This window comes from Mustela nivalis (assembly GCF_964662115.1).
Source record: "Mustela nivalis genome assembly, chromosome: 5".
In the NCBI taxonomy this organism is placed as follows: Eukaryota; Metazoa; Chordata; class Mammalia; order Carnivora; family Mustelidae; genus Mustela; species Mustela nivalis.
Genome location: NC_139024.1, coordinates 65,393,394 through 65,419,617, shown reverse-complemented (window position 1 = coordinate 65,419,617; position 26,224 = coordinate 65,393,394). Strand labels below are relative to the sequence as shown.

Genomic DNA, 26,224 nt, shown 5'->3' with positions numbered 1-26,224 from the left:
AAACACACACACACACACACACACACACACACACACACACGTATGTTTACATATATATGTCACAGTGATTAGAAAATACCAATAAAACCAGAAATTATTAATAGAATACAAATTCCAGAGTTTAAAACCAGAAATTACTAATAGAATACAAATTTCAGAGTTTAAAATTTGTATTAATAGAATACAAATTATAATATTAACTAGAAGCGTTCAAGAGATTTGAATCAGTAGAGGAAAGAATCAGTGAACTTCTAAGATAAGTAAATTGGGATTACCTAGTTTGAGGAACAGAAATAAAAAAGAAGAATGTCAGAGCCTCAGAGATGTATGGGATACCAACTATACTATCATATGCATGGGAATCCCAGAAGGAGACAAAAGAGAGAAAGGGGAGAAAAAAATATTTGAGTAAATAACGGCCCCAAACTCCCCAAATCTGATGAAAAACATTAATGTGCACATCCAAGAAGCTAAACATACTCCAAAAGAATAAACTTAAAAAGATCCACATCTAGAAATATTGCAGTCAAACTACTGAAAGACAAAGACCCAGAACCTTGAAAGTAGCAAGAGAAAACACATCACGTAGGATTCTCAATAAGACTAACAACAGACTTCTCATCAGAAATCTTGGGAGGTCAAAAGTTAGTAGGAATAGACTTTCAGCATTTTGTGCTAAAAGACTCACATATCATTCAACATGTAGCAAAACTATCTTTTAAAAAGGAAAGAGAGGGGCACCTGGGTGGCTCAGCAGGTTAAGTCTCTGCCTTTGGCTCAGGTCATGAACTCAGAGACCTGGGATCGAGCACCGCATTGGGGCTCTCTGCTCAGCAAGGAGCTTGCTTCCTCCTCTCTGACTGCCTCTCTGCCTCCATGTGATCTCAAATAAATAAAATTTTAAAAATCTTTAAAAAAAAAAAAGGAGAAATTAACATATTCCCAGATAAATGATAACAGAGATCATAACTAGCAGATCTGCCCTTTAAGAAAAACTATGGGAGTCCTTCAGTTTGAAACAAAAGGGCATTTTGACAGTAACTCAAGTCTACATGAAGAAATAAGAGCAGAGGAAAAGGTAACTACATAGATAAATATAAAAGGGTATTTTTTTTTTTTTGTAACTCCTCCATCTGATTTAAAAGACAACTTCATAAGGAAATAATTATAAAAAAGTGTTGATGAGCTTACAATGTATAATGCTGTAATCTGAGTAACAATAATAGTATAAAGGAGATAAAAGGAAAAATCGCTGCATTACAGTAAACTTTTAACATACTACTGAAATTAAGCTGATATTAATCCAAACTAGATTGTTTTAAGTTAAAATTTTAACTGTAATTCTCGGGGTAACTACTAAGAGAAGTCATATTTTTTAAAAAAAGGGAATTAAAATACTATAGTGAAAAATATTAATTTAACTAGAAAAAGTGAGCAATAAAAATAAAAAAATAAAAGAAAAAGATATATCAGACATAAAACAAAACTGGGTGGTGCCTGGGTGGCTCAGAAGGTTAAGCATCTGCCTTTGGCTCAGGTCATAATCCTGGAGTACGGGATCAAGCCTGACTGGGCTCGCTGCTCAGTGGGGAGTCTGCTTGTCTGCTTCTCCCTTTCCCTCTGCCCCTCCCCACCTCATGTTCTCTTTCTCTCTCAAATAAATAAATAAAATCTTAAAAAAAAAAAAAAAGGAAAAGGAAACAAAATTGGTGTGCCTGGGTGACTCAGTCAGTGAAGCATCCAACTCTTGATTTTGGCTCAGGACTTGATCTCAAGGTTGTGAGATATGTGAAATGGAGCTCTGCATCAGACTCTATGCTAGGCATGGAGCTGGCTTAAGATTCTCTCTCTCCCTCTCCCTCTGTTCCTCTCCCTCCCAAAAAAAGAGAACAAAACGACACTGTGGACTTAATTCTACCCCATCAGTAATTACTTTAAATGTAGATAGACTATATGCTCCAAACAGAAAACACAGATTATCAGAATGGGAAAAAAAATGATCCAACTATATGTTGTCTATAATAGACACATTTTAGATTTAAAGACAAAAAAAATTAAAGAGGATGAAAAAAATAAACCACACAAACAGAAATCAAAAGAGGACTGGAGTGGCTATTATAGTATCAGGCGAAATAGAATTTAAGAAAAAGATCATCAGTAGAGACAAAGAACAACATTCTAAATGATAAAAAAAAGTCAGTCAATTAGGAAGACATAAGTATGTATAAATACATGTGCACGTAATACAACTTCTAAGTATGTATGCCTCTAAGTACATATGGCAAAACTAGTAGAACTAAAATGTGAAACAGGTCCACAGCAATGTTTGGAGACTACAATATCCCACCTTCAACAGTGATAAGAACTAGGCCCAACATCAATCTGGAAACGTAAGACCTGATCAATACCATAAGCCAACTAGATTTAGCAGACATCTATAGAATACTGCACCCAACAAAAGCAGAGTACATATCCTTCTTACATGCACACAGAACATTCTCTAGGATAGACTGTAAGCTATGCCATAAAATAAGCCTTTAAAAAAACTCCTGAAATCATAGAAAGCATGTTCTCTAACCACAAAGAAATAAAAACAGAAATCAGTTTTGAATCTTTGGGAAATTCATAAATGTGTGCAAATCAAACAACACACTCCTAAATAACCAACAGATCAAAAAGAAATCAACCTGGGAAATTAGGAAAAGATACACACAAAAAAGTAAACACAATATGCCAAATTGTACGAATGCAACAAAAAGCAGTGTTCCGAGGAAATTCTGTAGCTGTAAATGCTTTTATTGAAAAGAAAGATATTAACTCAATAATTTAATTTTATACTTTAAAACTAAAAAAGTAAGACTAAATGTAAAGTAACAGAAGGAAGAAAATGATAAAAACTAGCATGGAAGTAAATGAGATAGCAGATAGAAAAAGTAGAAACAATCATCAGAAGTTATTATCAACAGTTATATGCCAATAAGCTAAGCAACCTAGATGAAATGGATGCATTCCTGGAAAACTATAAACTCCCAAAAATTGAATCAGAAAAAGAATAAAGAAAATTAATAAAACTAAAAATTGGTTCTTTTGAAAGATCAATAAAATTAACAAAACTTTATCTAGACTGATCATGAGATGAGAGGTAACATTCAAATTAATAAAATCAAGTATGAAAGAAGAGATAACAGAACTGGCCTTAGAAAAATAAAAAGGAGTGCTGTTATCAACTGTATGCTAACAAATTAAGTAGCCTAGATAAAATGAATACATTCCTAGAAAGACACAAAACTGATTAAAGAAGAAAAAGAAAACCTGAGTATAATGAGATTGAATTAGCAATCAAAAAACTTCCCACAAAGAAAAGCCCCCACACGGTATGCATTACTGGTGAACTGTACCAAAGGTTCAGTTCAGAAAAAATAACATCAATCTTTCACAAACACTTCCAAAAAGTAAGAGAGAAATGAACACTTTCCAAATCATTCTATGGAGTATTGCTGTAATTCCAAAACTAGACAAGGCTAAGATTTCTTAAGAATATTGATGTAAAAGCATTAATAAAACACCTGTAAACAGAATCTGCAACATGTAAAAGGAATTACCCACCATAACCAAATGAAATTTATCCTAGGAATGAGAGTTTGGTTTAACATGAAAATCAGTGTAAAAGACCAATATATACGTGTTGGGTAAAGGGAGAGAGAGAATCTTAAGCAGGCTCCTGCTCAGTGTGAGACTGATCTCACAACCCTAAGAACATGACCTGTGTCAAAATCAAGAGTTGGGTACTGAACAGACTGAGCCACCGAGGTGCCCCTAAAAGACCACATTAATAGCATTAAGGACAAAACCCATATAGTTACCTCAATAGATAATGCAAAATAATTTAATGAAGTCCAACCTCCTTTCCTGATAAGACACTCAACAAGTAAGAACACAAAGGAACTTTCTCAACCTGATACAGGCGATGTACAAAAAAGCATACTTAATGGTCAAAGACTGAAAGCCCCCCCCCGCCCCATATTAGGAACAAGACACTGAACTGGAAATTCTAGCTAGGATAATTAGGCAAGGAATAAAAAGGCATTTGGGTGGAAGGGAAGAAGTGAAACTACCTCTATTAGTAGATGACATGATCTTATATATAGATAATCAGAAGGTATGCACAAAAAACCACTCAGAACATCTTTTAGAATAAATAAATTCAACAAGGTTGTGGAATACAACATCAATAAACAAAAATCAAGTATATTGTTATACCTGAGGAATGAACAATCCAAATATAAAACCAATTCATTTGCAATCTCATAAAAAAATGAAGTACTTCAAATGAAAGTCTAAGAGTTATATACTGGAAATCATAAAATATCTTTGAAAGAAATTAAAGAATATCTAGATTAATTGAAAGAGCCATGTTACTAGATTAAAGACTTAATAGTAAAATGAAAATATTCTTCAATTTTGATCTACAGATTCAACAAAATCCCTATCAAAAATTTTACAGAAACTGAGAAGGGGATTATAAAATTCACATGGAAACAAAGAACCTAGAATTGCCAAAACAAACTAGAAGAAGAATAAAGTTGGAGGACATACCCTAATTTTAAAACTACAAAGGTACAGAAATTAAAACAGTAGTTTACAGATATAAACACAGCAATATGGAATTATATGCAATATAATTAAGAGCCCAGATAATAAATCCTTACATTCACAGTGAAGTGATTTTTGACAGGGTGCCAAGATAATTAAATGGGGGAGGAACAGTCTTTTCAATAAATGGTGCTGCTAAAACTAGATAGCCTCAAGCAAAAAAATAAAGTTGCACTCCTAATTCACACTATATACAAAAATTAACTCAAAATGGATTCTAGAACTAAAGGTAGAACTAAATGTATAAAACTTTCATAAGAAAACTGGAATGAATCTTTGTGACCTTGGATCAGACAATGGTTTCTTAGATAAGACATCAAAACACTGAGTGACAAAAGAGTAGATAAACTGGACTTTATAAAAATTTTTAAAAAATGTTGTGCTTCAAAGGGCATAATCAAGAAAGAGAAAAGACAACCTAAGAATGGGAGCGATTTTCTGCAAATTATATATCTGATAAAAGACTTGTATTCAGAGTATATAAAAAACTCTTACAAGTCAATAAAAAGACAACCCAACTAGACATACATAATTATATTTACATATTTATATATAATTTATATAGTTATGCAATTGATGTATATACAGCATGTATATATTTATACATCATAAGCCTGGCACACAGTAAGTACTCATTCAGTAAGTGTTAGATATAACTATTATTATTTAACTCCTAAAGTTCTTTGAGTTATTATAGAGGCTTTGTAATAACATATTTCTGTAGGATGCCCACAGTTATAAATGTGGTCCTGTCTTCCAAATTAATTATAGATTTGCTAACTTTAACTCAATTTCTAAAAACAATTCATTTTTACATTTGGCATAATAATCTCTCAATCTAATATATACATATACTTATATAACATGCATTAAAAAAATCTAATTAATAATATAGTAAAACAGACTTAACATTTGCCCAATTAGGAAATGGGAAAAGGATTTGAATAGATCTTCCAAAGAAGATACACATAGAGCAATTAAAAAATGCTCTGCCCTTAGTCACTAATGAAACACAAATCAAAGTCACAAGATACTACTTTCCACCCACTAGGATGGCTATAGTAAAAAGGACAATAATAAGTGTTAGTGAGGATATGGAGAAATTTAAACCCTCATACATGGCTGGTGGGATTATAAAATGGTTTAGCCACTTTGAAGAATATTTGGGCAGTTCCTCAAAATGTTAAACAGAGAGTTACCATATGACACAGCAATTCCAGTACTATTTATGCCCAAGAGAACCGAAAACATGTCCACACAAAGACCTATACTCAGATGTTTACGTAGTATTACTCATCATAGCTAAAAATGGAACCAACCCAATGTTCAAGAGATTAATGGATAAAGTAAGGTATATCCATGTACCAAAATATCATTCAGCCATAAAAAGGAATGAGATTCTAATGCATGCTACAACACAGATGAACTTTGAAATCATTATGCTAAGTGAAAGAAGCCAGATACAAAAGGTCACATATGATTTAACTGCATTTATATAAAATGTTCAGAGTAAGCAAATCCATACTGATAGAAAGTAGATTAGTATTTGCGGGGGCTAGAGAGAGGTGGTGACGGTGGTGGCGATTTCTAATGAGTATGGGATTTCTTTTTTGGGTAACAAATATACTTTAAAAGAGAGTGGTGATGGTTATAAAACTGTGAATATACTAAAACTCACTGAATTATAGACTTTAACAGGGTAAAATTTTTAAAAAAATTTATTTGGAGAGAGAATGAGTGAGAGAGAAAGGGCAGGGGAAGGGACAAAGAGAGAGGGAGAAGCAGACTCCCTATTGATCAGGGAGCCTGACTACAATAAGGAGCTCAATCCTGGGACCTTGGGATCATGACCTGAGCTGAAGGCAGATGCGCTTAACCAACTGAACCACCCAGGCACCCCTATCAGGGTAAATTTTATGCTATGTTCATTAAATCCAAATAAAGCTGTGATTCAAAAAAGAGCATCACAGAAATTATGGTTATGGGAAGTAAAATTGGTTATGATAAATAAAACAACAGATTCGAGCAAAAATACAGAGTTCTCCATGAAACAGCAGAGAGCCCTGATTCTGGCTATGGAACCATGGACAAGAGAGGTTCAACTGCAGAAATATAATGGAAGAGAAAGAAATACATGTGGGACATAAGAGAGAGAGAGAGCTAAGCTGAGTAAGTATATTACAAGGTTTTGCTGGTAAGAACTAAGCAGCTAGTAGCACCAGTGACAGAAAATTACCATGGAAAGGCCCAATGAAAGTCCTGGGAAGACAGGAATTTTGAGCTGTACTCATTTTTAGGTTCTTTGGGTCAACAACTGTTAACGGCCTAAGTACTTCTTACAAAGATTTTTCTAGCAGAACGGAGAAAGGAAAGAATAAGATCAGAAACATCAATTGAGGAGTCAGTCATACTTAGGTATCAGCTGAAACTTACATGTATACAATGAGTTTTACAATAAGTCTCAAGGAAGAAGGGATGAAGCCCAATCACCTCATTCTTGGGTAATAGTTACAATTACCTTCTCATTCCTTCACTCCAGTTCTTCAAACAGCTGTCTGTGGCATGTGGGTAGCATAGTTTGAAGTGCAGCAGGTGTCTGTAATTTCCTTTCTCAAGGTCACAGGTGACTCTGCCAGTGCACTAGATAAACCACAGCTTCTGGGCCCCTTTCTTCCCACCAAACCCCAAGATCCCCTTCTCACATCCAGATTACTCTCTGCTACTTATATGACTTTAACTCACCCACAGCTATTAAAACTGAATTATTTCCAGGAAATCTACTAAGACTCCATCCACTAACCTCAAATCATATCTGATTAAAATGTCTTGGTGGGCAGGTGGATATTTTCCAAAGTATGTATTTTTTAAAATTGGCTTTCTTAGGTAACTTTATATTAGATTTATTCAGAGGGAAGAGTCCTATATGGCTAGTGCTTTCCTCAAATCCAGGCCGTCATGACATTTTTAGCTGTTATTTTGGTCAGCCTTTCCCGTAATGCTCAGCTACCTTTCATGACTACACCTGCTCAATCCCATTACAAGTTACAGTGAGGATACAAAGATCAGATGAAGTAATATAGAGTACATAGCAGGGCTCTTAAAACCATCAACTGTTTTCATAAGCGCTAATTGATGTTAACATTACCTGAGCTGCTCCCAATTTCCTTATGCCACTGAGTGATATTAGTATGTAATGGTTTATTCTCATTAACTGACTCTACTTTTAGGGAATTAATATTTGTGGTTCATCGACCATAATTTATTAACACATCCAATAATTGTTTCTAGCAGATATTTAACGACCTTCAGTGTCTCAGACTCCTTACTGGCAAATGATGATGACAGTATTTTTATTTTCTAGAACTCTTATGACATTCAAGTGATATAACTTACATAAAACACTCTGCACAGTGTTTAGCAAACAGTCATTGCCCAATAAATGATATGTATAATCATTACCACTCAACTCCTAAAGTTCTTCAAGTTATCACAGAGGAAAGGTGTTTTGTAGTAAAATATTTCTGCAGAACACCAAACTATTTTTGAAACCAAATACGGATCTACTAACTTCAATTCCATTTCCCAAAGCAAAAATTTATTTCTAGGTTTGGCAAATAAGCTCTGAATCCGGAAAGTGCTCTCAGAGAAGTCTGCTCATGTTGCCATAAGATATATAATGCCAGGCAGAGGTATGGTGATATGAAAACTTTATGAAGTTTCATTCAAGACACAGAGAAAGAAGTTTCATTTCCTCTAGGGATTTATCTCAATCTTTGTGCATCAAGCCAATCTGTGACCCAATTATGTGGTTATACGAGGAGGTGTCTGTGCTACTGAATGCTGTCCTGCTACTCTGCCAAAGACTGATCTCTGGGGACCCTGAGATAATGGCAGGATAAAGAGCAGGATAAATTCCAGAAGAGAAATGTATGTATTTTGTCAAGGAAAATAAAAGGATCTATGGAATATTAATAGTTGCAGATATAAATGTCCATCTAGGCAGGAAAAACAGAGCACTAGTGTGATGACTTTTGATTAAATTTCCCCCGACATGGAAAATAATACTCTGTAAGATGATTAGTGCTAAATTTTTTCTTTTCTAAACGATTGCTTCCTTCCTTTTTTTGGCATGATCAACTCAGTTTTGGTTTCTGCTATGGACTATATTAATGCTTCCTTAAGAATAGAATTTTATACTGGTTGGAAGAAAAATTTCAAGTAATCACCAAATCTTATTTTAAAAGACATGCAAGTAAATACTTTGCTAAAGTATATAATGCAATGTAACACTGAAATTGCTTTTAAATAATAATATGTCCCAAACAAAATGACTTAACAAATAAAAACTTAAATCGTCCACATGCAAGGAAATTATTGCTGTTTTAGTTTCGTTCACTGCTCAATATTTTTCTAATGTTTTGAATAAATATAATTAATAAGCGGTATTATAAAAATCTGTCAATGTTACAGAGTTTGGGAAAGAGCTATTATCGTACATGGAAAAAATATAGAATTCAAAAGAATTCTGGCAGGCTGGATAGTGAGTCAAAAATAAACTAATGAAATTCAATAAGGATAAATGAACAAATCTATGCTTTGGGTTAAATAGTATTAAGCTAATACCTGAAAGATTACTGTGTGTAGGACATTGTACTCAGTACTTGAAACAACAGTCTAACACTAAATAAGGTAGGTATTATTATTAGCTCCATTCTAGAGATGAGGATACCGAGGCACAGATCTGTTAATAATGGGAAATATATTTTAACAGCACATCTTTAAAGCCTCAAGGAGTGATGGCAGGTCATAGCTTAGTATCAAACACAATATTCAGATTACAGAAACCAATAATAACCACTACATTTTTCACTACGATTAGAATATTAAGCCCAGTTCTGGATACCACCTTTCCTAAGAATGAGAACAAACTGGAATGGAAACAATATAGATTAATGTAAGTAGAAGAAAATGATATAATTAAGCTAAAAAAGAGGAGACCAAGGTAAAATGATAGTCTTAACCATATTAAAAGCTGCAAAATGGGTGAAGGGGGAGTAGGAGGTATGGAATTCTATTATGGAATGAATAAATCATGGGGAAAAAAGGTACAACACAGGGACTATAGTCAGTGGTATTGTAATAGTGTTTGTAGTCAAAGATGGCAGCTACACTTTTGGTGAGGGCACATAGCTACAGGACTGTTGAATCATGCTGTATACCTGAAACTAATGTAACACTGTGTGTCAAGTACATTTCAATTACAATACAAAACAATAGAATACAATACAATGAAATGTCAAACTGGAGAGAGAGGTACAAAACAAACAAAAAACCAAAGCCAAAATCAAACCCAAAAAATAAAACATCAACTCCTTCTCTTGATGGATTATATGTTTTAGTAGGGGAGCTAATATTCCTTTATTTTTTATATGCTTTTCTGCTATAAGGCCTCACATTCTTAAAATTGTGAATTAAATATAGCAGGGTTTATGGAAAAAATCTGGTTGTTGACAACTACTTAAAATCTATGGTACTTCGTCACCAGGGTACTGTCAGTAACAATCCTAACCAAAGTGCTAATGCCGTGTGAAATCTGTGCAGGCATTTGCTCCCAGCATTACTGTCTGTCAGTCCTGAGACTCTGCAGCTTCACTGCCTAGCATCCATGAGATTTCTCCTGAAATGCAGGTCCTTAAAAATATTTACTTTCAATAGAGCCCAGTTCATCAAAATTAAAAATCCAATCCGGGTTTTAGACTTCATCCATCAAATAAGACAATTTTTTTGAAATTGGGAGAAATGTCTTAGCACCTTCATTTGTACTAGCAGCAACTAAAGTAGTCACTAAAAAAGGTTTTTTTGGCTTTGAAAAAATTGCTCCATCTTTCCATTCGATGGTGAGAAAGCCAGCCTCTGATTGCTTTAACACTTAAAACATCAGAAAAGAATCTCTCTGCTTTCATACTGACATCATTCATCTATTAATGCACACAGGCTAACTGATACCCTAGAAACATAGACTGTACTTACGACAACAGTAAATACTACAAAAAAGGTTAGGGGCTTAAGCAAATGTTCTGGGCAGGGCATATTACCACTTCCCCTTCATATCAATAAACAGAGCTTCCACCTTCTGGCTCCTGTCTTCCTAGGTTAAGTCTGTAAGGGAGCAGACACTCTTCTAGCACTTGCTTTTTTTGCTGCACAGAAGGGAAAAATAACGAAAACAATTCCTCTGGAGTAAGGTCTTATGAGAACCATGTGTTCATACTTCTAGATACCTCCTGGCTTAATTAAGAAAGTACCTCGCCTAAAATAAAATAATTTTAATTTCTTTGGTTTTCAAATGTTTTAGATGTATGTACTATTTTAAAAAAATTTAGGCTCTTTGGAATTGTCCTTGAGTCATGATTACCCTACTCCTCAGGTTCCACCAAGTTTGTATAACTGAACATGCCTTTTCCTATTTTAGGAAAAACAGTGAAAAAGTTTGAAGTGGACAAAAAAGAAGAGCAGCATTCTTTCAGTGGAACACCAGGCAGCCTGGCCAGTGCCTCTCCATGACTGTACTACACATGCTCTCCAACCAGCGTGTTGGCCAACTTGCATAGACCCCTGAATGCCATATTCTATTGCTTGGCATCCTTTCACCTTGCACTGGGCTTGTGAAGGTGGAGATTTAGTCCTATAGGGAAGGGACTTAGGAAGGAAAGGGAAAGGAAGGGATGTTTCTTATCTACTGAAGACAGCTAAGCTGTGTCCACCACTTAAGCGACAGGCAATTTCCAATAGCAGTGATGGTGATGGGCATTTGTTACGTGACATGGTGGGCACAAATACCATGTGAATAATATAAGGAAGCATATTCTAACTGAATTCTGAGAAGATGAATGAGAGTAATGATGAGTGAGAGCTCAAGGGATGACTGTCAGAGACGTGCTTAGATTTTCTGCTTTATTAGTTCTGTTGGAACAGTAAGGGCAGCTGAGATTCAAAGAACTTTAGACCCAAAAATGAACTCTTTCAACATTCCTCATTTTACCAACTAGATAAGTTCCTTGGCAAGGGTGCCCTATCCTACTCTTTTGCCAAATGTTAAAATCCAATCTGCATCTTTTTCCTGCCCTGTTTATATTGCTGGATCTTTTCTTCCATCTGGGAAATACTTATTTTGAATGTAATATTATTACATAAATACCCAAATTTAATTTTTCACTTTTGAAGAACATGAAAAAACATTTCCTTTGCATTCCATATAGGTTCATCTTGTAGCAACCCTTTTGGCTAAATGCTACTTTCTTTTTTTTTTTTAATTTTTATTTTTTATAAACATATATTTTTATCCCCAGGGGTACAGGTCTGTGAATCACCAGGTTTACACACTTCACAGCACTCACCAAAGCACATACCCTCCCCAATGTCCATAATCCCACCCTCTTCTCCCAAACCCCCTCCCCCCAGCAACCCTCAGTTTGTTTTGTGAGATTAAGAGTCACTTATGGTTTGTCTCCCTCCCAATCCCATCTTGTTTCATTTATTCTTCTCCTACCCACTTAAGCCTCCATGTTGCATCACCACTTCCTCATATCAGGGAGATCATATGATAGTTGTCTTTCTCTGCTTGACTTATTTCGCTAAGCATGATTCGCTCTAGTTCCATCCATGTTGTCGCAAATGGCAAGATTTCATTTCTTTTGATGGCTGCATAGTATTCCATTGTGTATATATACCACATCTTCTTGATCCATTCATCTGTTGATGGACATCTAGGTTCTTTCCATAGTTTGGCTATTGTGGACATTGCTGCTATAAACATTCGGGTGCATGTGCCCCTTTGGATCACTACATTTGTATCTTTAGGGTAAATACCCAATAGTGCAATTGCTGGGTCATAGGGCAGCTCTATTTTCAACATTCTGAGGAACCTCCATGCTGTTTTCCAGAGTGGCTGCACCAGCTTGCATTCCCACCAACAGTGTAGGAGGGTTCCCCTTTCTCCACATCCTCGCCAGCATCTGTCATTTCCTGACTTGTTGATTTTAGCCATTCTGACTGGTGTGAGGTGATATCTCATTGTGGTTTTGATTTGTATTTCCCTGATGTCGAGTGATATGGAGCACTTTTTCATGTGTCTGTTGGCCATCTGGATGTCTTCTTTGCAGAAATGTCTGTTCATGTCCTCTGCCCATTTCTTGATTGGATTATTTGTTCTTTGGGTGTTGAGTTTGCTAAGTTCTTTATAGATTCTGGACACTAGTCCTTTATCTGATATGTCGTTTGCAAATATCTTCTCCCATTCTGTCAGTTGTCTTTTGATTTTGTTAACTGTTTCCTTTGCTGTGCAAAAGCTTTTGATCTTGATGAAATCCCAATAGTTCATTTTTTCCCTTGCTTCCCTTGCCTTTGGCGTTGTTCCTAGGAAGATGTTGCTGCGGCAGAGGTCGAAGAGGTTGCTGCCTGTGTTCTCCTCAAGGATTTTGATGGATTCCTTTCGCACATTGAGGTCCTTCATCCATTTTGAGTCTATTTTCGTGTGTGGTGTAAGGAAATGGTCCAATTTCATTTTTCTACATGTGGCTGTCCAGTTTTCCCAGCACCATTTATTGAAGAGGCTGTCATTTTTCCATTGGACATTCTTTCCTGCTTTGTCGAAGATGAGTTGACCATAGATTTGAGGGTCTATTTCTGGGCTCTCTATTCTGTTCCATTGATCTATGTGTCTGTTTTTGTGCCAGTACCATGCTGTCTTGATGAGGACAGCTTTGTAATAGAGCTTGAAGTCCGGAATTGTGATGCCACCAACGTTGGCTTTCTTTTTCAATATCCCTTTGGCTATTCGAGGTCTTTTCTGGTTCCATATAAATTTTAGCATTATTTGTTCCATTTCTTTGAAAAAGATGGATGGTACTTTGATAGGAATTGCATTAAATATGTAGATTGCTTTAGGTAGCATAGACATTTTCACAATATTTATTCTTCCAATCCAGGAGCATGGAACATTTTTCCATTTCTTTGTGTCTTCCTCAATTTCTTTCATGAGTACTTTATAGTTTTCTGAGTATAGATTCTGTGTCTCTTTGGTTAGGTTTATTCCTAGGTATCTTATGGTTTTGGATGCAATTGTAAATGGGATTGACTCCTTAATATCTCTTTCTTCTGTCTTGCTGTTGGTGTAGAGAAATGCAACTGATTTCTGTGCATTGATTTTATATCCTGACACTTTACTGAATTTCTGTATAAGTTCTAGCAGTTTTGGAGTGGAGTCTTTTGGGTTTTCCACATATAGTATCATATCATCTGCGAAGAGTGATAATTTGACTTCTTCTTTGCCGATTTGGATGCCTTTAATTTCCTTTTGTTGTCTGATTGCTGAGGCTAGGACCTCTAGTACTATGTTGAATAGCAGTGGTGATAATGGACATCCCTGCCGTGTTCCTGACCTTAGTGGAAAAGCTTTCAGTTTTTCTCCATTGAGAATGATATTTGCGGTGGGTTTTTCATAGATGGCTTTGATGATATTGAGGTATGTGCCCTCTATCCCTACACTTTGAAGAGTTTTGATCAGGAAGGGATGCTGTACTTTGTCAAATGCTTTTTCAGCATCTATTGAGAGTATCATATGGTTCTTGTTCTTTCTTTTATTGATGTGTTCTATCACATTGACTGATTTGCGGATGTTGAACCAACCTTGCAGCCCTGGAATAAATCCCACTTGGTCGTGGTGAATAATCTTTTTAATGTACTGTTGAATCCTATTGGCTAGTATTTTGTTGAGTATTTTCGCATCTGTGTTCATCAAGGATATCGGTCTATAGCTCTCTTTTTTGGTGGGATCCTTGTCTGGTTTTGGGATCAAGGTGATGCTGGCCTCATAAAATGAGTTTGGAAGTTTTCCTTCCATTTCTATTTTTTGGAACAGTTTCAGGAGAATAGGAATTAGTTCTTCTTTAAATGTTTGGTAGAATTCCCCCGGGAAGCCGTCTGGCCCTGGGCTTTTGTTTGTTTGGAGATTTTTAATGACTGTTTCAATCTCCTTACTGGTTATGGGTCTGTTCAGGCTTTCTATTTCTTCCTGGGTCAGTTGTGGTAGTTTATATGTTTCTAGGAATGCATCCATTTCTTCCAGATTGTCAAATTTATTGCCGTAGAGTTGCTCATAGTATGTTCTTATAATAGTTTGTATTTCTTTGGTGTTAGTTGTGATCTCTCCTCTTTCATTCATGATTTTATTTATTTGGGTCCTTTCTCTTTTCTTTTTGATAAGTCGGGCCAGGGGTTTATCAATTTTATTAATTCTTTCAAAGAACCAGCTCCTAGTTTTGTTGATTTGTTCTATTGTTTTTTTGGTTTCTATTTCATTGATTTCTGCTCTGATCTTTATGATTTCTCTTCTCCTGCTGGGCTTAGGGTTTCTTTCTTGTTCTTTCTCCAGCTCCTTTAGGTGTAGGGTTAGGTTGTGTACCTGAGACCTTTCTTGTTTCTTGAGAAAGGCTTGTACCGCTATATATTTTCCTCTCAGAACTGCCTTTGTTGTGTCCTACAGATTTTGAACCGTTGTATTTTCATTATCATTTGTTTCCATGATTTTTTTCAATTCTTCTTTAATTTCCCGGTTGACCCATTCATTCTTTAGAAGGATACTGTTTAGTCTCCATGTATTAAATGCTACTTTCTTTTGTGAAATAAGTCAGCAACATACAAAAAGGCCGAATTAATTTGTATTCTATTTTCCGTCCTCTTCTGGTGACAGGCTTTCTGAATTCTTCTGGTTCACCGTAACAACAGGTATGACCATCTAGCTTCCTTTCTAGGGCACAGTTCCCATTCTTCCAAAAGTTCCTACCTACGATAGAACAAAAACTCCCTGTTTCCATACTCCCCAGGCTACCAAGATGCTACACTATTCCTGATCTCTTATGGCATTCATCTCTCTTTACTTGTCTTTTGTGAAGGTTCTTCCAATATTTTGAATATGGACATTCCTCAGTTCCATCCTAGCTCTTTGCTCTCACTTATTCCTATAGTTTCAGCATATTTTCATTTATTCATCCAAGGAGTATATGACAGTCTACTGGCAATGGTAAGACAGACATAGTCCCTGCTTTCATGGATCTTATATCCTATTGAGGAAGACAGGTGATAAACAAAGAACTAAATAAAAATTATAAGTGGAGAAAAATATTAGGAAGGAAAAAATGAGGTACAATAAAAAAGATTAAAAGGGGGAGTGTCTCTACTTCAGAGTGGTAAAGAAAAATCCTTTGAAAAGTTGACATTTAGTGGTATCTAAAGAAAAAAACCTGTTATATAAAAAGCCTGTGTATATTCCTGGGAGAGAAACCAAATGTCCAAAGGCCTGTGGGTGAGTGGGAAAGAGTCTGGCTGTGTTTGAGAAACTCAGAGCAGAGAGTATTATAAGGCGATGCTTAAGAGGTAGGCAGAGGCCAGATCATGCAAGGCCCTACAGGCCCTGGGATTTATTCTAAACATAGGAAAAGTTATTGAAGACTGTTAGGCAGAATGATAAGCCATTATGACTCACATTTTTAAAAAAGATCACCCTGGCTCTCATGATTTATGGAACAGATGAATAAGCTGAGAGTTGCCTAACAGTCCCAGTTTAGGCCTGTTGTCCTGGTGTAACGAGACTTCTACATCAACTCCTTGCGAGTCACAATACGTGATAAATAAATACATCCTAAAACAAACTTTAAAAAATGAACACAGAAAAACGAAGAATGTTGGGCAAGACACAGGCAGGCCATTGTGACAAAGATTCCCTTGTTCCTGATGTCCCTGACCCAGGTGGGACCCTGGGGTCCTCCCTTTGATTCTTGACTTAGTTTTACTCCTCAGGCTTGGGATATGTTCTTTTCCTCAATATCTGGCCATCTCTTGTGATGAAATTATATTCAATATCTGGTATATACAAATATATTGAGTGGGTGTAATGCATCTAATGCATTTATTCCTCATAGCAATCCTTGAGGTAGATGTTATTATCCCCACTTACAGATGAGGAAACTGAAACACAAACAGCAAAGGAAACTTGCTTAAAGTCACGTGGAGTAAAAGTAACTGAACCAGGCTGTGGAGCCAGGTAATGTGGTTCTCAACTCAAGTGTTCTTTGCCCCTCTTCTGATACTGTTTGTAGAGAGAGGCAGAGACATGTTCAGGGAACTGCAAGTAGCTCAGAGCACGGGGGAAAAGCTGGAAATAAGTTTAGAAAGGTAGTAGAAGGATGTCAAATGATATGTTAAATAGCTTTGTTTTCAACTGGTAGGAAAAGGGGCACATCACAGGATCTTAAATCTCTGACTATATTTGCACTTTGGATAAACAGCTCTGCAGAGAATGGATTTGAGAGGTGAGAAGGAGGAGACTCGTTTCTGATTCAGCTTATATTACAATTACAATGATTGGATGTGTGGGTTTTTTTTTTTTTTTTTTGGTAATTTTATTTTATTTTATTTTTCAGTGTTCCAAGATTCATTGTTTATGCACCACACCAGTGCTCCATGCAATACCTGCCCTCCTTAATTCCCACCACCAGGCTCACCCAACTCCCCACTCCTTGCTCCTCCAAAACCTTCAGTTTGTTTCTCAGAGTCCACAGTGTCTCATGGTTCATCTCCCCCTCCGATTTCCCCCAACTCACTTCTCCTCTCCAACTCCCAATGTCTGGATGCCTGTCGTAAAGAACCTGCTTGCTCCCTGCCCATGATGATACACAAGACTTCCCATAACTACCCCTCAGCCTTCTGACTCCTGCATCTCCCTTCTGGACTTCACAGCTGTCGAGTGAGGCTCTATCAAGCACAGCAAAGTTCCACCTTCAAACTCATCCTCTCTTCTGAAATTCAAGCCTATATTCTCAGTTCTCTGAACATCTGTACTTGTTGCCTCTGGTTACTTGAAATCTAACATGTCTAAAACTGAATCTACTATTCTCTAAAAATAATAAAGTCAAAAGAGAATTAGAGAAAAAAAAGTCTAAGAAACACAGAAATGTCAGTGGAGTATGGTAACAGGAAAAACCTAAAAAAAAAGGAAAAACCTACATAAAGCTTCATAATTTACAATGTCTGGAGAAACAACCAATGTCTATGTATTCTAAAAAAATGTTATATTACGGACAACTCACAAGTGATCTTAAAGGAAAATCTATTTAGTATTTGTATTTGAATTTCAACAGGACTGCTTTGAATTGCTACTTTATTGATAAGTAAAAACAGATTCTTTTATGACAAGTTATAAAAGCTTATAGTTTATCAGTTCCCTCTCCACCCTGCAATTATCTTCAGGAAGAGATTGGTTAGAGGTTCTATTTTATGAGTTTTATAGGGGCACATTCACCCCAGTTTGCATACTATGAATTCCTGGAAAATTCTATAGATTGGAAAGAATAGAGTGCTTCCTTTGGATCAAGGACATTTCACCTGAACTAAACAAATTGCCCCAAATTTTATGTTAAATATTATGTGAAAGACATAATTACATAAATATATAGATAAGGCATACTATACAAGCATGTAATAATAGAACATGTAGCAGTCCTGTGAACTTAGAATGGGCTAAACAATGATACGAATCTAACAACAAAGACAACTTAAAATGTTGTAAAATAAGTACAGATGATCATATAATCCAAAAGAGCCTCAGAATAAAGTTTAATTTGTATGATTCAGATTAATATTTTTATAAATAAGTTTAAAGGGTGAACAACATCATGAATATCTCATATATTTTCAGAATAAAATACTGTTAAACATATTCAAGTTTACTACATGACAAAAATTTATCAGTCAGACCCTTAGAAAACCTAGGTGTATAACTGCAGAATGAATGAATTAAAAGTTTGTTAAATTCAACTTATAACAATGAAGAAAAATGAATATTTAAATATTTAAATTTCTAAGCAGTCTATGATATTTTTATTCCTAATAACTAATGGAATATTTGGAAAAATGGCAAAAGTATCTCATAACTGGTATAATCTAAATGAGAGAGCCTGAATTTTGTTTGAACCTGCTATGGCAGATATGTAGGCTTCTGTGAAAATGCAAGCTGTAATTTTATAAACGGCCAGGAAATCCATTTGTTAAAAGAAAATCTGTTCTCATTAATGAGAGTTGTGGGATCACTGAGTAAAAGAAGAAAGGAGTATTATTAGTGTTACAGGTGTGGAATGCAGGGGCTTTACAAAAATCAGAAATTGATTACAAGAGGCTAGGCTGATGTGTGAATTTTAACATATCAGTTTTCACTAGAAGAGACTTGAAAAAAATTCTTCTCAAGTCACTAAAAATTCTGTATATATTCAGCATGGCTTACCATGTTTTAATTCCACCAGAAAATATAAAAAGTTATGGGAACTGTTATACATAGAGTAGGTTATAGGCAGGTTTGTAATAACCTAAATAAGAACAAACATGTACAGAGACTTCCTTATGCTAGGTGTTGTTTCTCTTTGATTTGCAAATGAGTCTTTCATTTAAAGTAAATATGAGGACTCAAGCCTGCGCTGACTTAACTATTAACTAACTTTTACACCTGCCTTTCAGGGTTCAGACAATGACCTCTGATTAATCTGAGTCTGATATTATCCTTAACAGCAACTAGTTCTTAAAGTGGCATGATCTAATTATTTTCATATAACCCATTATGATGAGACTGTCTCATGTCTTCTTTGCTTTTCCTATAATAGTTAAGTGTTTGAGTGAATACCATTCAGGACAAAAACTCAGTGTCCTAAATACCATTCAGGACAAAAAGAAAGACACACATTTAACCATCAAATCTGAACTAGGACATCAGGTATAAAGAAAATAAAAGAAAATCTACAACACATGAGTAGGCAAAGCTACCAATGCAAAAGAACTGTTAGACTGATGTCTAATGTCTCTCCAAAACACTAAATACTGGAAGGCAAAAGTGGGTCAATTTCTATAATGTTCTGAGGGGAAAAGTTTATGTCCAAATAATTAAAAACTCTGGCAAACTGTCTTATTCAAAGACAAATAAGATATTTAGACTCAGACAATATACCTCTCACTTGGTATTTTTTGGAAAACAAAAAACAAAAAAACAAAAAAAAACAAACAAAAACAAAAACAAAAAAAACCTTGAGAGGTGCCTCAGTCTGTTAAGCACCTACCTCGGGCTCAGGTGTTGAGCCCAGGGTCCTGGGATCTGTCCCTGTATCAGGCTCCTGCTCAGCAAGGACACTGCCTCTCCTTCCACTCTTCCCCCCACCTCCTGCACCCCTGCTCATGTTCTCTGGTATGCCCTGTCAAATAAATAAATAAATAAATAAATAAATAAATAAATAAATGTCTTTTTAAAACAAAACAAAACTTGAAAATGTACTCCTAAATATGAACAAAATTAAGAGCTCAAAATGCAAAAAAAAAAAAAAAAAAATTGTGATTATAGCCAGTTACGAAGGTTTGATTCTGCTTGATGGAGGAGGTCACATCATGTGGGGATATAATGTTTTATTTCTATTGAAGGCATCTCAAAAACACATATGGTATTATTTATGTCAGAAAGAAAAAAATACCAAACAAAAAAATTAAATCTCATGTAATAAATGAAAAAAAGAAGGATATAAGTAAGTTAAAAAGAGAGTGGGAGAGAACACAGAACAAAGACTGAGGTGGTTTTGTTCTCAGGCTAACCTATACTTACTTAAAAAACACTGCATCACATTATAGTGCTACGGGATCAAACTATCCTCTGTAACCATATATTTACTGAAAAGTTCATTCCCACATGGAATCTCAAGAAACACAGCTTTCCCTGTTATAGAGGTCTGAGAAAGTCTCGTTTCCCTCCCTTTTGGATAGCTGTAATTAGCATCTAGCACTTTCCTAGACCCATGCCATTCATGGCGGTCCGTGGAGCAAGTGGGAAGTTGGAATGATACCGTATAGTGGTAAGCTGGAGACTAATGGGTACGGGCCAGGTTAGGAAGTCACTCAGAGACCCGGCCTCAGCCATACTATACCCTGGGTCCACTCCTTTTCTCAGGCCCCAGAAGTATCTCTCATTTTTAGGATAGTAGGGTACCACATTTGAACTTATAAATATCATACTTTGTTATATTTTTAAACAGACCTTTTCATTTCTGTTATCTCTATAAATATTTTCTTTTCTTAAACCCTTTGAGGAAAACAAGGGCACACCCATACAGAGGATGGCAATTAGGTATCATCATATTTCTGTGAAAAATCACTTTTCCTGTCCTGAGGATCAGAAGACATTGGGTAAAAGGCTTGTAATTCTGTTATGGAGAAAGGGCCAAGGTTAACTGTCAGTAAGCTGAGGGACTAAATAGGAGTGAGGGGCAGTAGAATATCTTTAGTTTGTAGTAAACGGGCAGAAGGATTCAGAAAAACATACCAAAAATGCAGCCTGGCGCAAGTGAAAACCTGGAAAATTAATGAGTGTTTGGGGTGTGCCTCTATAAACCAAGTATATTAAAACATACGGACTTCACAAATCGGAAGTTTTATTAATACATTAGGAGCTATCATTTAACAATCCAACTGGAAGAACATAAAAATCAACAAGACTTAAACTCTTATGTATTAGATTTTGTTCCTGGTTCTTTGGAATCATTCCGAGATCATTAGAGCATTGCTGCAAACGTTAATACCATTATTTCTCACAACTGCAAGAAAAGTCAGCTCTATTATTTCCTCATTTAATTAACAAGGAAACCTACAATCTGTCTACAGGTAAAACAAAACAAAAAAGTCTCTGGGGGCATCTGGGTGGCTCAGTCTGTTAAGTGTCTGATTCTTGATTTCAGCTCAGGTCTTGATTTCAGGATTTTGTGTGGAGCCCACTTAAAAAAGAAATACAACTCTGCCAGAATGTACTTTTCTGAGTTCTAGAATGTACAACACCCCGCCCCCCACACCAACAAAACCAAAATGTAAACACAGATGCTGTAGGAATGCCTGTAGAAATAAAATTAATTTCAAAATATGTAAAATAATCCAGTGAGTATCTTTTCAAAATACATTAAGAGGTTCCAGTTCAAGATGGTTGGGTACATAGGAAGATCATCACCGTACCTTCTCCCATAGACACGCTGAGTCTGCAGCTACGTATGGAACAGTTTCCTCTTAAAAAACCTAAAGACTTGGGGTGCCTGGGTGGTCAGTCGGTTTAAGCCTCTGCCTTCAGCTCAGGTTGTGATCCCAGGGTCCTGGGATCGAGTCCCAGATCGGGCTCTCTGCTTGGCAGGGAGCCTGCTCCCCCTCCTCTCTCTGCCTGCCTCTCAGCCTACTTGTGGTCTCTGTCAAATAAATAAATAAATAAAATCTTAAACAAAACAAAACAAAACAAAACCTAAAGACTGGCTGAATGCTGACTACACCTGAGGCAAACAAGAAGAAAACCACACAGAAGCATGTAGGAGAGAGCCTGAGGTACAAGGTTGCCATAAACCCCGTTCCAGGACAGTGACCCACAACCAGGAGAAAAAGTAAAACCCAGAGTTCTCCCCAAAGAGCAAAAGGTTCAAGTCACACATCAGGCACCTCAGCTTTTAAGACCTACACCTGAGAGAAAAGAAATTATTTCCCATAATTGCTAGTCTTCATTTTTTTAATCTTAAAAAACACAATTTACACAACGTTATAACTACTATTTTAGCATACTTACCGGTATAACTGCAATACAAACTAGAGCCAAGTATTTTTCTTTCTTTCCTTTTGTTTTGTTTTTTTTAAAGATTGATTTATTTATTTGACAGACAGAGAAAGAGAGAGTACACAAGCAGGGGGAGTGGAAGGCAGAGGGAGAGGGTGAGGGAGAGGCACACTCCCTGCTGAGTAGGGGGCCTGACGTGGGGCTCTGTTCCAGGACCCTGGGATCATGACCTGAGCTGAAGGCAGACGCTTAAGCAACTGAGCCACCCAGATGCTCCTAGCCAAGTATTTTTCATGATTATAATGATATTCAATTCCTCAAACACTACTCTTTTCCAGAGCCCCACATATTAATTTATCAAACGTTGTCTCAATCACACGAATTTTTTACAAATAGAAAGTGGAGTCAATCTGCCAGTGAGGAAAATATCATCAATAAAGTGAAATATGATTTAATATTGTCTTTATGTCCCTAAAATATATTACCAAATCTTTCTAACAGGAAATGATGAATTCTTTGGAGTACTTGAAAGACTTAATGTACAGAAAGGATAAGAGAAACGAGATTATGCTTGGTGAAGAGTAAAATATGTGCTAGCCTATATCATCATATGACTCTTTCAAGTGGAAACTGGCAAATATTTCATTCAAATATTATATTCAGAGGTTAAATATTTCATTCAAATATTATATTCAGAGATTAAACGGGAAATTTGTTTTCCTTCTACATTCTCTTGTATAATTAGTTTTAGCATAGTAAATAGGTACTGTAATTGTTAAATGCCTTTTGTTGTCTGGCAGTAATGGAAGAGGGATAAGAGATTTCACTGCTATAATAATAAAGCATAGCAATCCATAAAAGAAATGAAATATTCACTCTAAATAATGATGCTAGTGTGCAAAATAACACTCCTTTTAAAAAGAGTGTAAATCAATTTGCATATTTATATTAATCAAAATATGAGATATTTTAAAATTAAAATCATTCTATATATAACATTAATATAAATAAGTACCTGTAAAAATGATACAGTATCTTATTTTCCTATATCCTGGTAAAAATTAGTATGTTTTCCTCATTAAGTAGGAAAACATGAGGTTAATTTTCTGGAAGGGATATAACTTTTGGCAAAAGGAAGGTTACGGGGGCACCTGGGTGGCTCAGAGGGTTAAAGCCTTTGCCTTCGGCTCAGGGCATGATCCCAGGGTGCTGGGATCGAGCCCCACATTGGACTCTCTGCTAGGCAGGGAGCCTGCTTCCCTTCCTCTCTCTCTGCCTACTTGTGATCTCTCTCTCTCTCTGTCAAATAAATAAATAAAATCTTTACAGAAAAAAAAAAAAAAAGGTTACAAGCTTTTTCTACAATGGCATTTTGTGTCACTATAACCAGTATCAATTTGTAGCTTATCCATTTTAGCAATGCAGAATAGACTGCCTTACCATTGGTGCTGTATCTACATGATGGTTACCAGGCTTTCTTTCCATGCTGTTAATCCCTATGAAAAGAAAAGATGGTGAATATTTGCTTATTATACCTAACCATTTTATTTTAAAAACATTTATGTCAGTAAGAGGTGACTCCTACAGCTTATAAGAAAAAAAGCCTCACATGAATGGCAGGAACCTTTAAAGTTGTATCATGAATTCTTTGGTCAGAAACAGTTGGAGAGTTTAGCTAATTAAGAGAGCCAACTCAGAGTGAGCTGAGCCAATCTTCCTATTCAAGTGGTGTTTAGCAATAGTGCAAGATGTGTCCATATCCTGCTCTTGGCTCAAAAATTATATCATTATCTCCACTCTGCTGCATTTCTTCCATTAAACTTTTATTTCTGACTTGAGGTCGTCAAGTTTTCATAAAGAAATATCACAAAGGCTATAAAAGGAATCACCTCCTTATTTTCTCAAAAAGAATAAATAAATCCACTTGAATTTCTCTTTGATCATTTGACTTCCTACCATGCCATATTCTATTTATTCAATCACCATGGAGTGTCTGAAAAAAAAAAAAAAAAAAAGTTGCCCTGATTCTCTCCTTTAAAATAATGACTGCTAAACTTCAGAAAATTCCTTTTATCATGTGTAGATTTACCTTTTTGTTCCCAATGTCCTCTTCTGTAATCTTTTTAATAAACAGCTTTTAAGGATATAACACATTGTATCTCATCTGTAAAGATACTGGTTCAAAGTCTAGCTCAAGTTAAAAACGAACACAGGTGTGGGTCTCATTTACTTTACAGTCTCTGTCCATCAGTAAACCGATATGTGAGTCAGGACATTAGAAAAGTTTTTTCAAATAATGGTATAGGCTGTTACATGCAGGTCTGGTTAGAAGCGAGAATGCAATGTACTGTTAGCAATTAGCACAATTTCTAGTTGAAACAAACACCAGCTCTCTCATTTACAGGCATTTAAGACTCATTTTTCTTCAAGTATGATAAAGGATTAAGTGAGAGCATCACAAAACACTTTTTATCACTGTGCAAGAATATACTAAAAATGAACAAAATATCATAAAACATGATCTTAAAAAACATGGTTTTTGTTTCATTTAAAAAAATTTTCTCAGCGTCTATTATTAGCCAATGAAGTAAAAATAATACTTATTCAATCAAGTAATATTTACTGAGTAACTATACTTGGGATCAATGAAAAAAGATAAATTATAAAGGCTAAGTTGTACTTTCTGACCTCAAGACTTGAGTAAAACAGAGATGTCCGTTTTTTGAAAAAAAAAAATGACAGAGCAAATTAACAGTTTTGCCTTAAACAATCAATAAAATCTTTAAAGTGATTTTTATGGAAATCACTTTATTTTTATTTTTATTTTATTCATTTTTATTCATGGAGTAACACTGGCCTTGAATAAAAAAATTTTTTAAAAACCCCAAGGAAACATATTAGAAAATGTTCAAATAATGCTGATCCTTACTGTGAGAGTTTAGTAATACGGAGGTCTACAGAACAAATGGTGAAATCCCCACTTCCCTGGTGCCCACACTCCCACAGCCCTCTTTGGCCACATTCACTGAGAAGTCTGGCATACACTGGCTTTTAAATGAGTGGTCACACCACAAGAGTCAGGAATTAGCAACATACATTTTACATGTGTGTTCTCACTATTGTAATCCGACTGTTATAAAATTGACCTAGACTGGGGCGCCTGGGTGGCTCAGTGGTTAAGCCGCTGCCTTCGGCTCAGGTCATGATCTCAGGGTCCTGGGATCGAGCCCCACATCGGGCTCTCTGCTCAGCAGGGAGCCTGCTTCCTCCTCTTTCTCTGCCTGCCTCTCTGCCTGCTTGTGATCTCTCTCCGTCAAATAAATAAATAAAATCTTAAAAAAAAAAAAACTGACCTAGACTGATTACTAATTTTAAAATTCACATCCAATTAGAAAGTAACTTCCAAATGTTGAAAATAAAAAACTAAAAAAACCCACAACACAAAAAACCCCAGATATGTAACTTCAGCTTATACCATTACAAAGAAAAAACTACATATTTTACAGTTTCAATTTCAGGGATAAGGTGATAAAAACAACGGAGAGGAGAGTCGAACCATGAGAGACTGTGGACTCTGAGAAACAAACTGAGAGTTTTGGAAGGGAGGGGGTTGGGGGGTTGCGTGAGCCTGGTGGTGGGTATTAAGGAGGGCACATATTGCATGGAGCACTGGGTGTGGTGAATAAACAATGAATTTTGGAACACTGAAATAAAATAAAATTAAATTAAATTAAGAACAAATAATCCAATCAAGAAATGGGCAGAGGACATGAACAGACATTTCTGCAAAGAAGACATCCAAATGGCCAACAGACACATGAAAAAGTGCTCCATATCACTCGGCATCAGGGAAATACAAATCAAAACCACAATGAGTTATCACCTCACACCAGTCAGAATGGCTAA

The 26,224-nt window shown here is 35.9% G+C and overlaps 1 protein-coding gene across 8 annotated transcripts in view; it reads right to left on the bottom strand.

Moving 5' to 3' along the window:
• The window catches only part of AHI1 (Abelson helper integration site 1), a 212,151-nt gene that overhangs the window by 60,904 nt on the left and 125,023 nt on the right, over positions 1-26,224 (bottom strand). For 7 of the 8 annotated variants that reach the window (XR_014311910.1, XR_014311911.1, XR_014311912.1 and 4 more), the window contains exon 21: positions 23,759-23,814. The exons of the other annotated variant lie outside the window; for it this stretch is intronic. Coding sequence is in view for 4 of the 7 variants with exons in the window: in XM_082731093.1 (XP_082587219.1) it covers positions 23,759-23,814 (56 nt within the window). In the remaining 3 variants the exon portion in view is untranslated. The remainder of the gene's footprint in view (positions 1-23,758; positions 23,815-26,224) is intronic. 8 annotated transcript variants of the gene reach the window in all.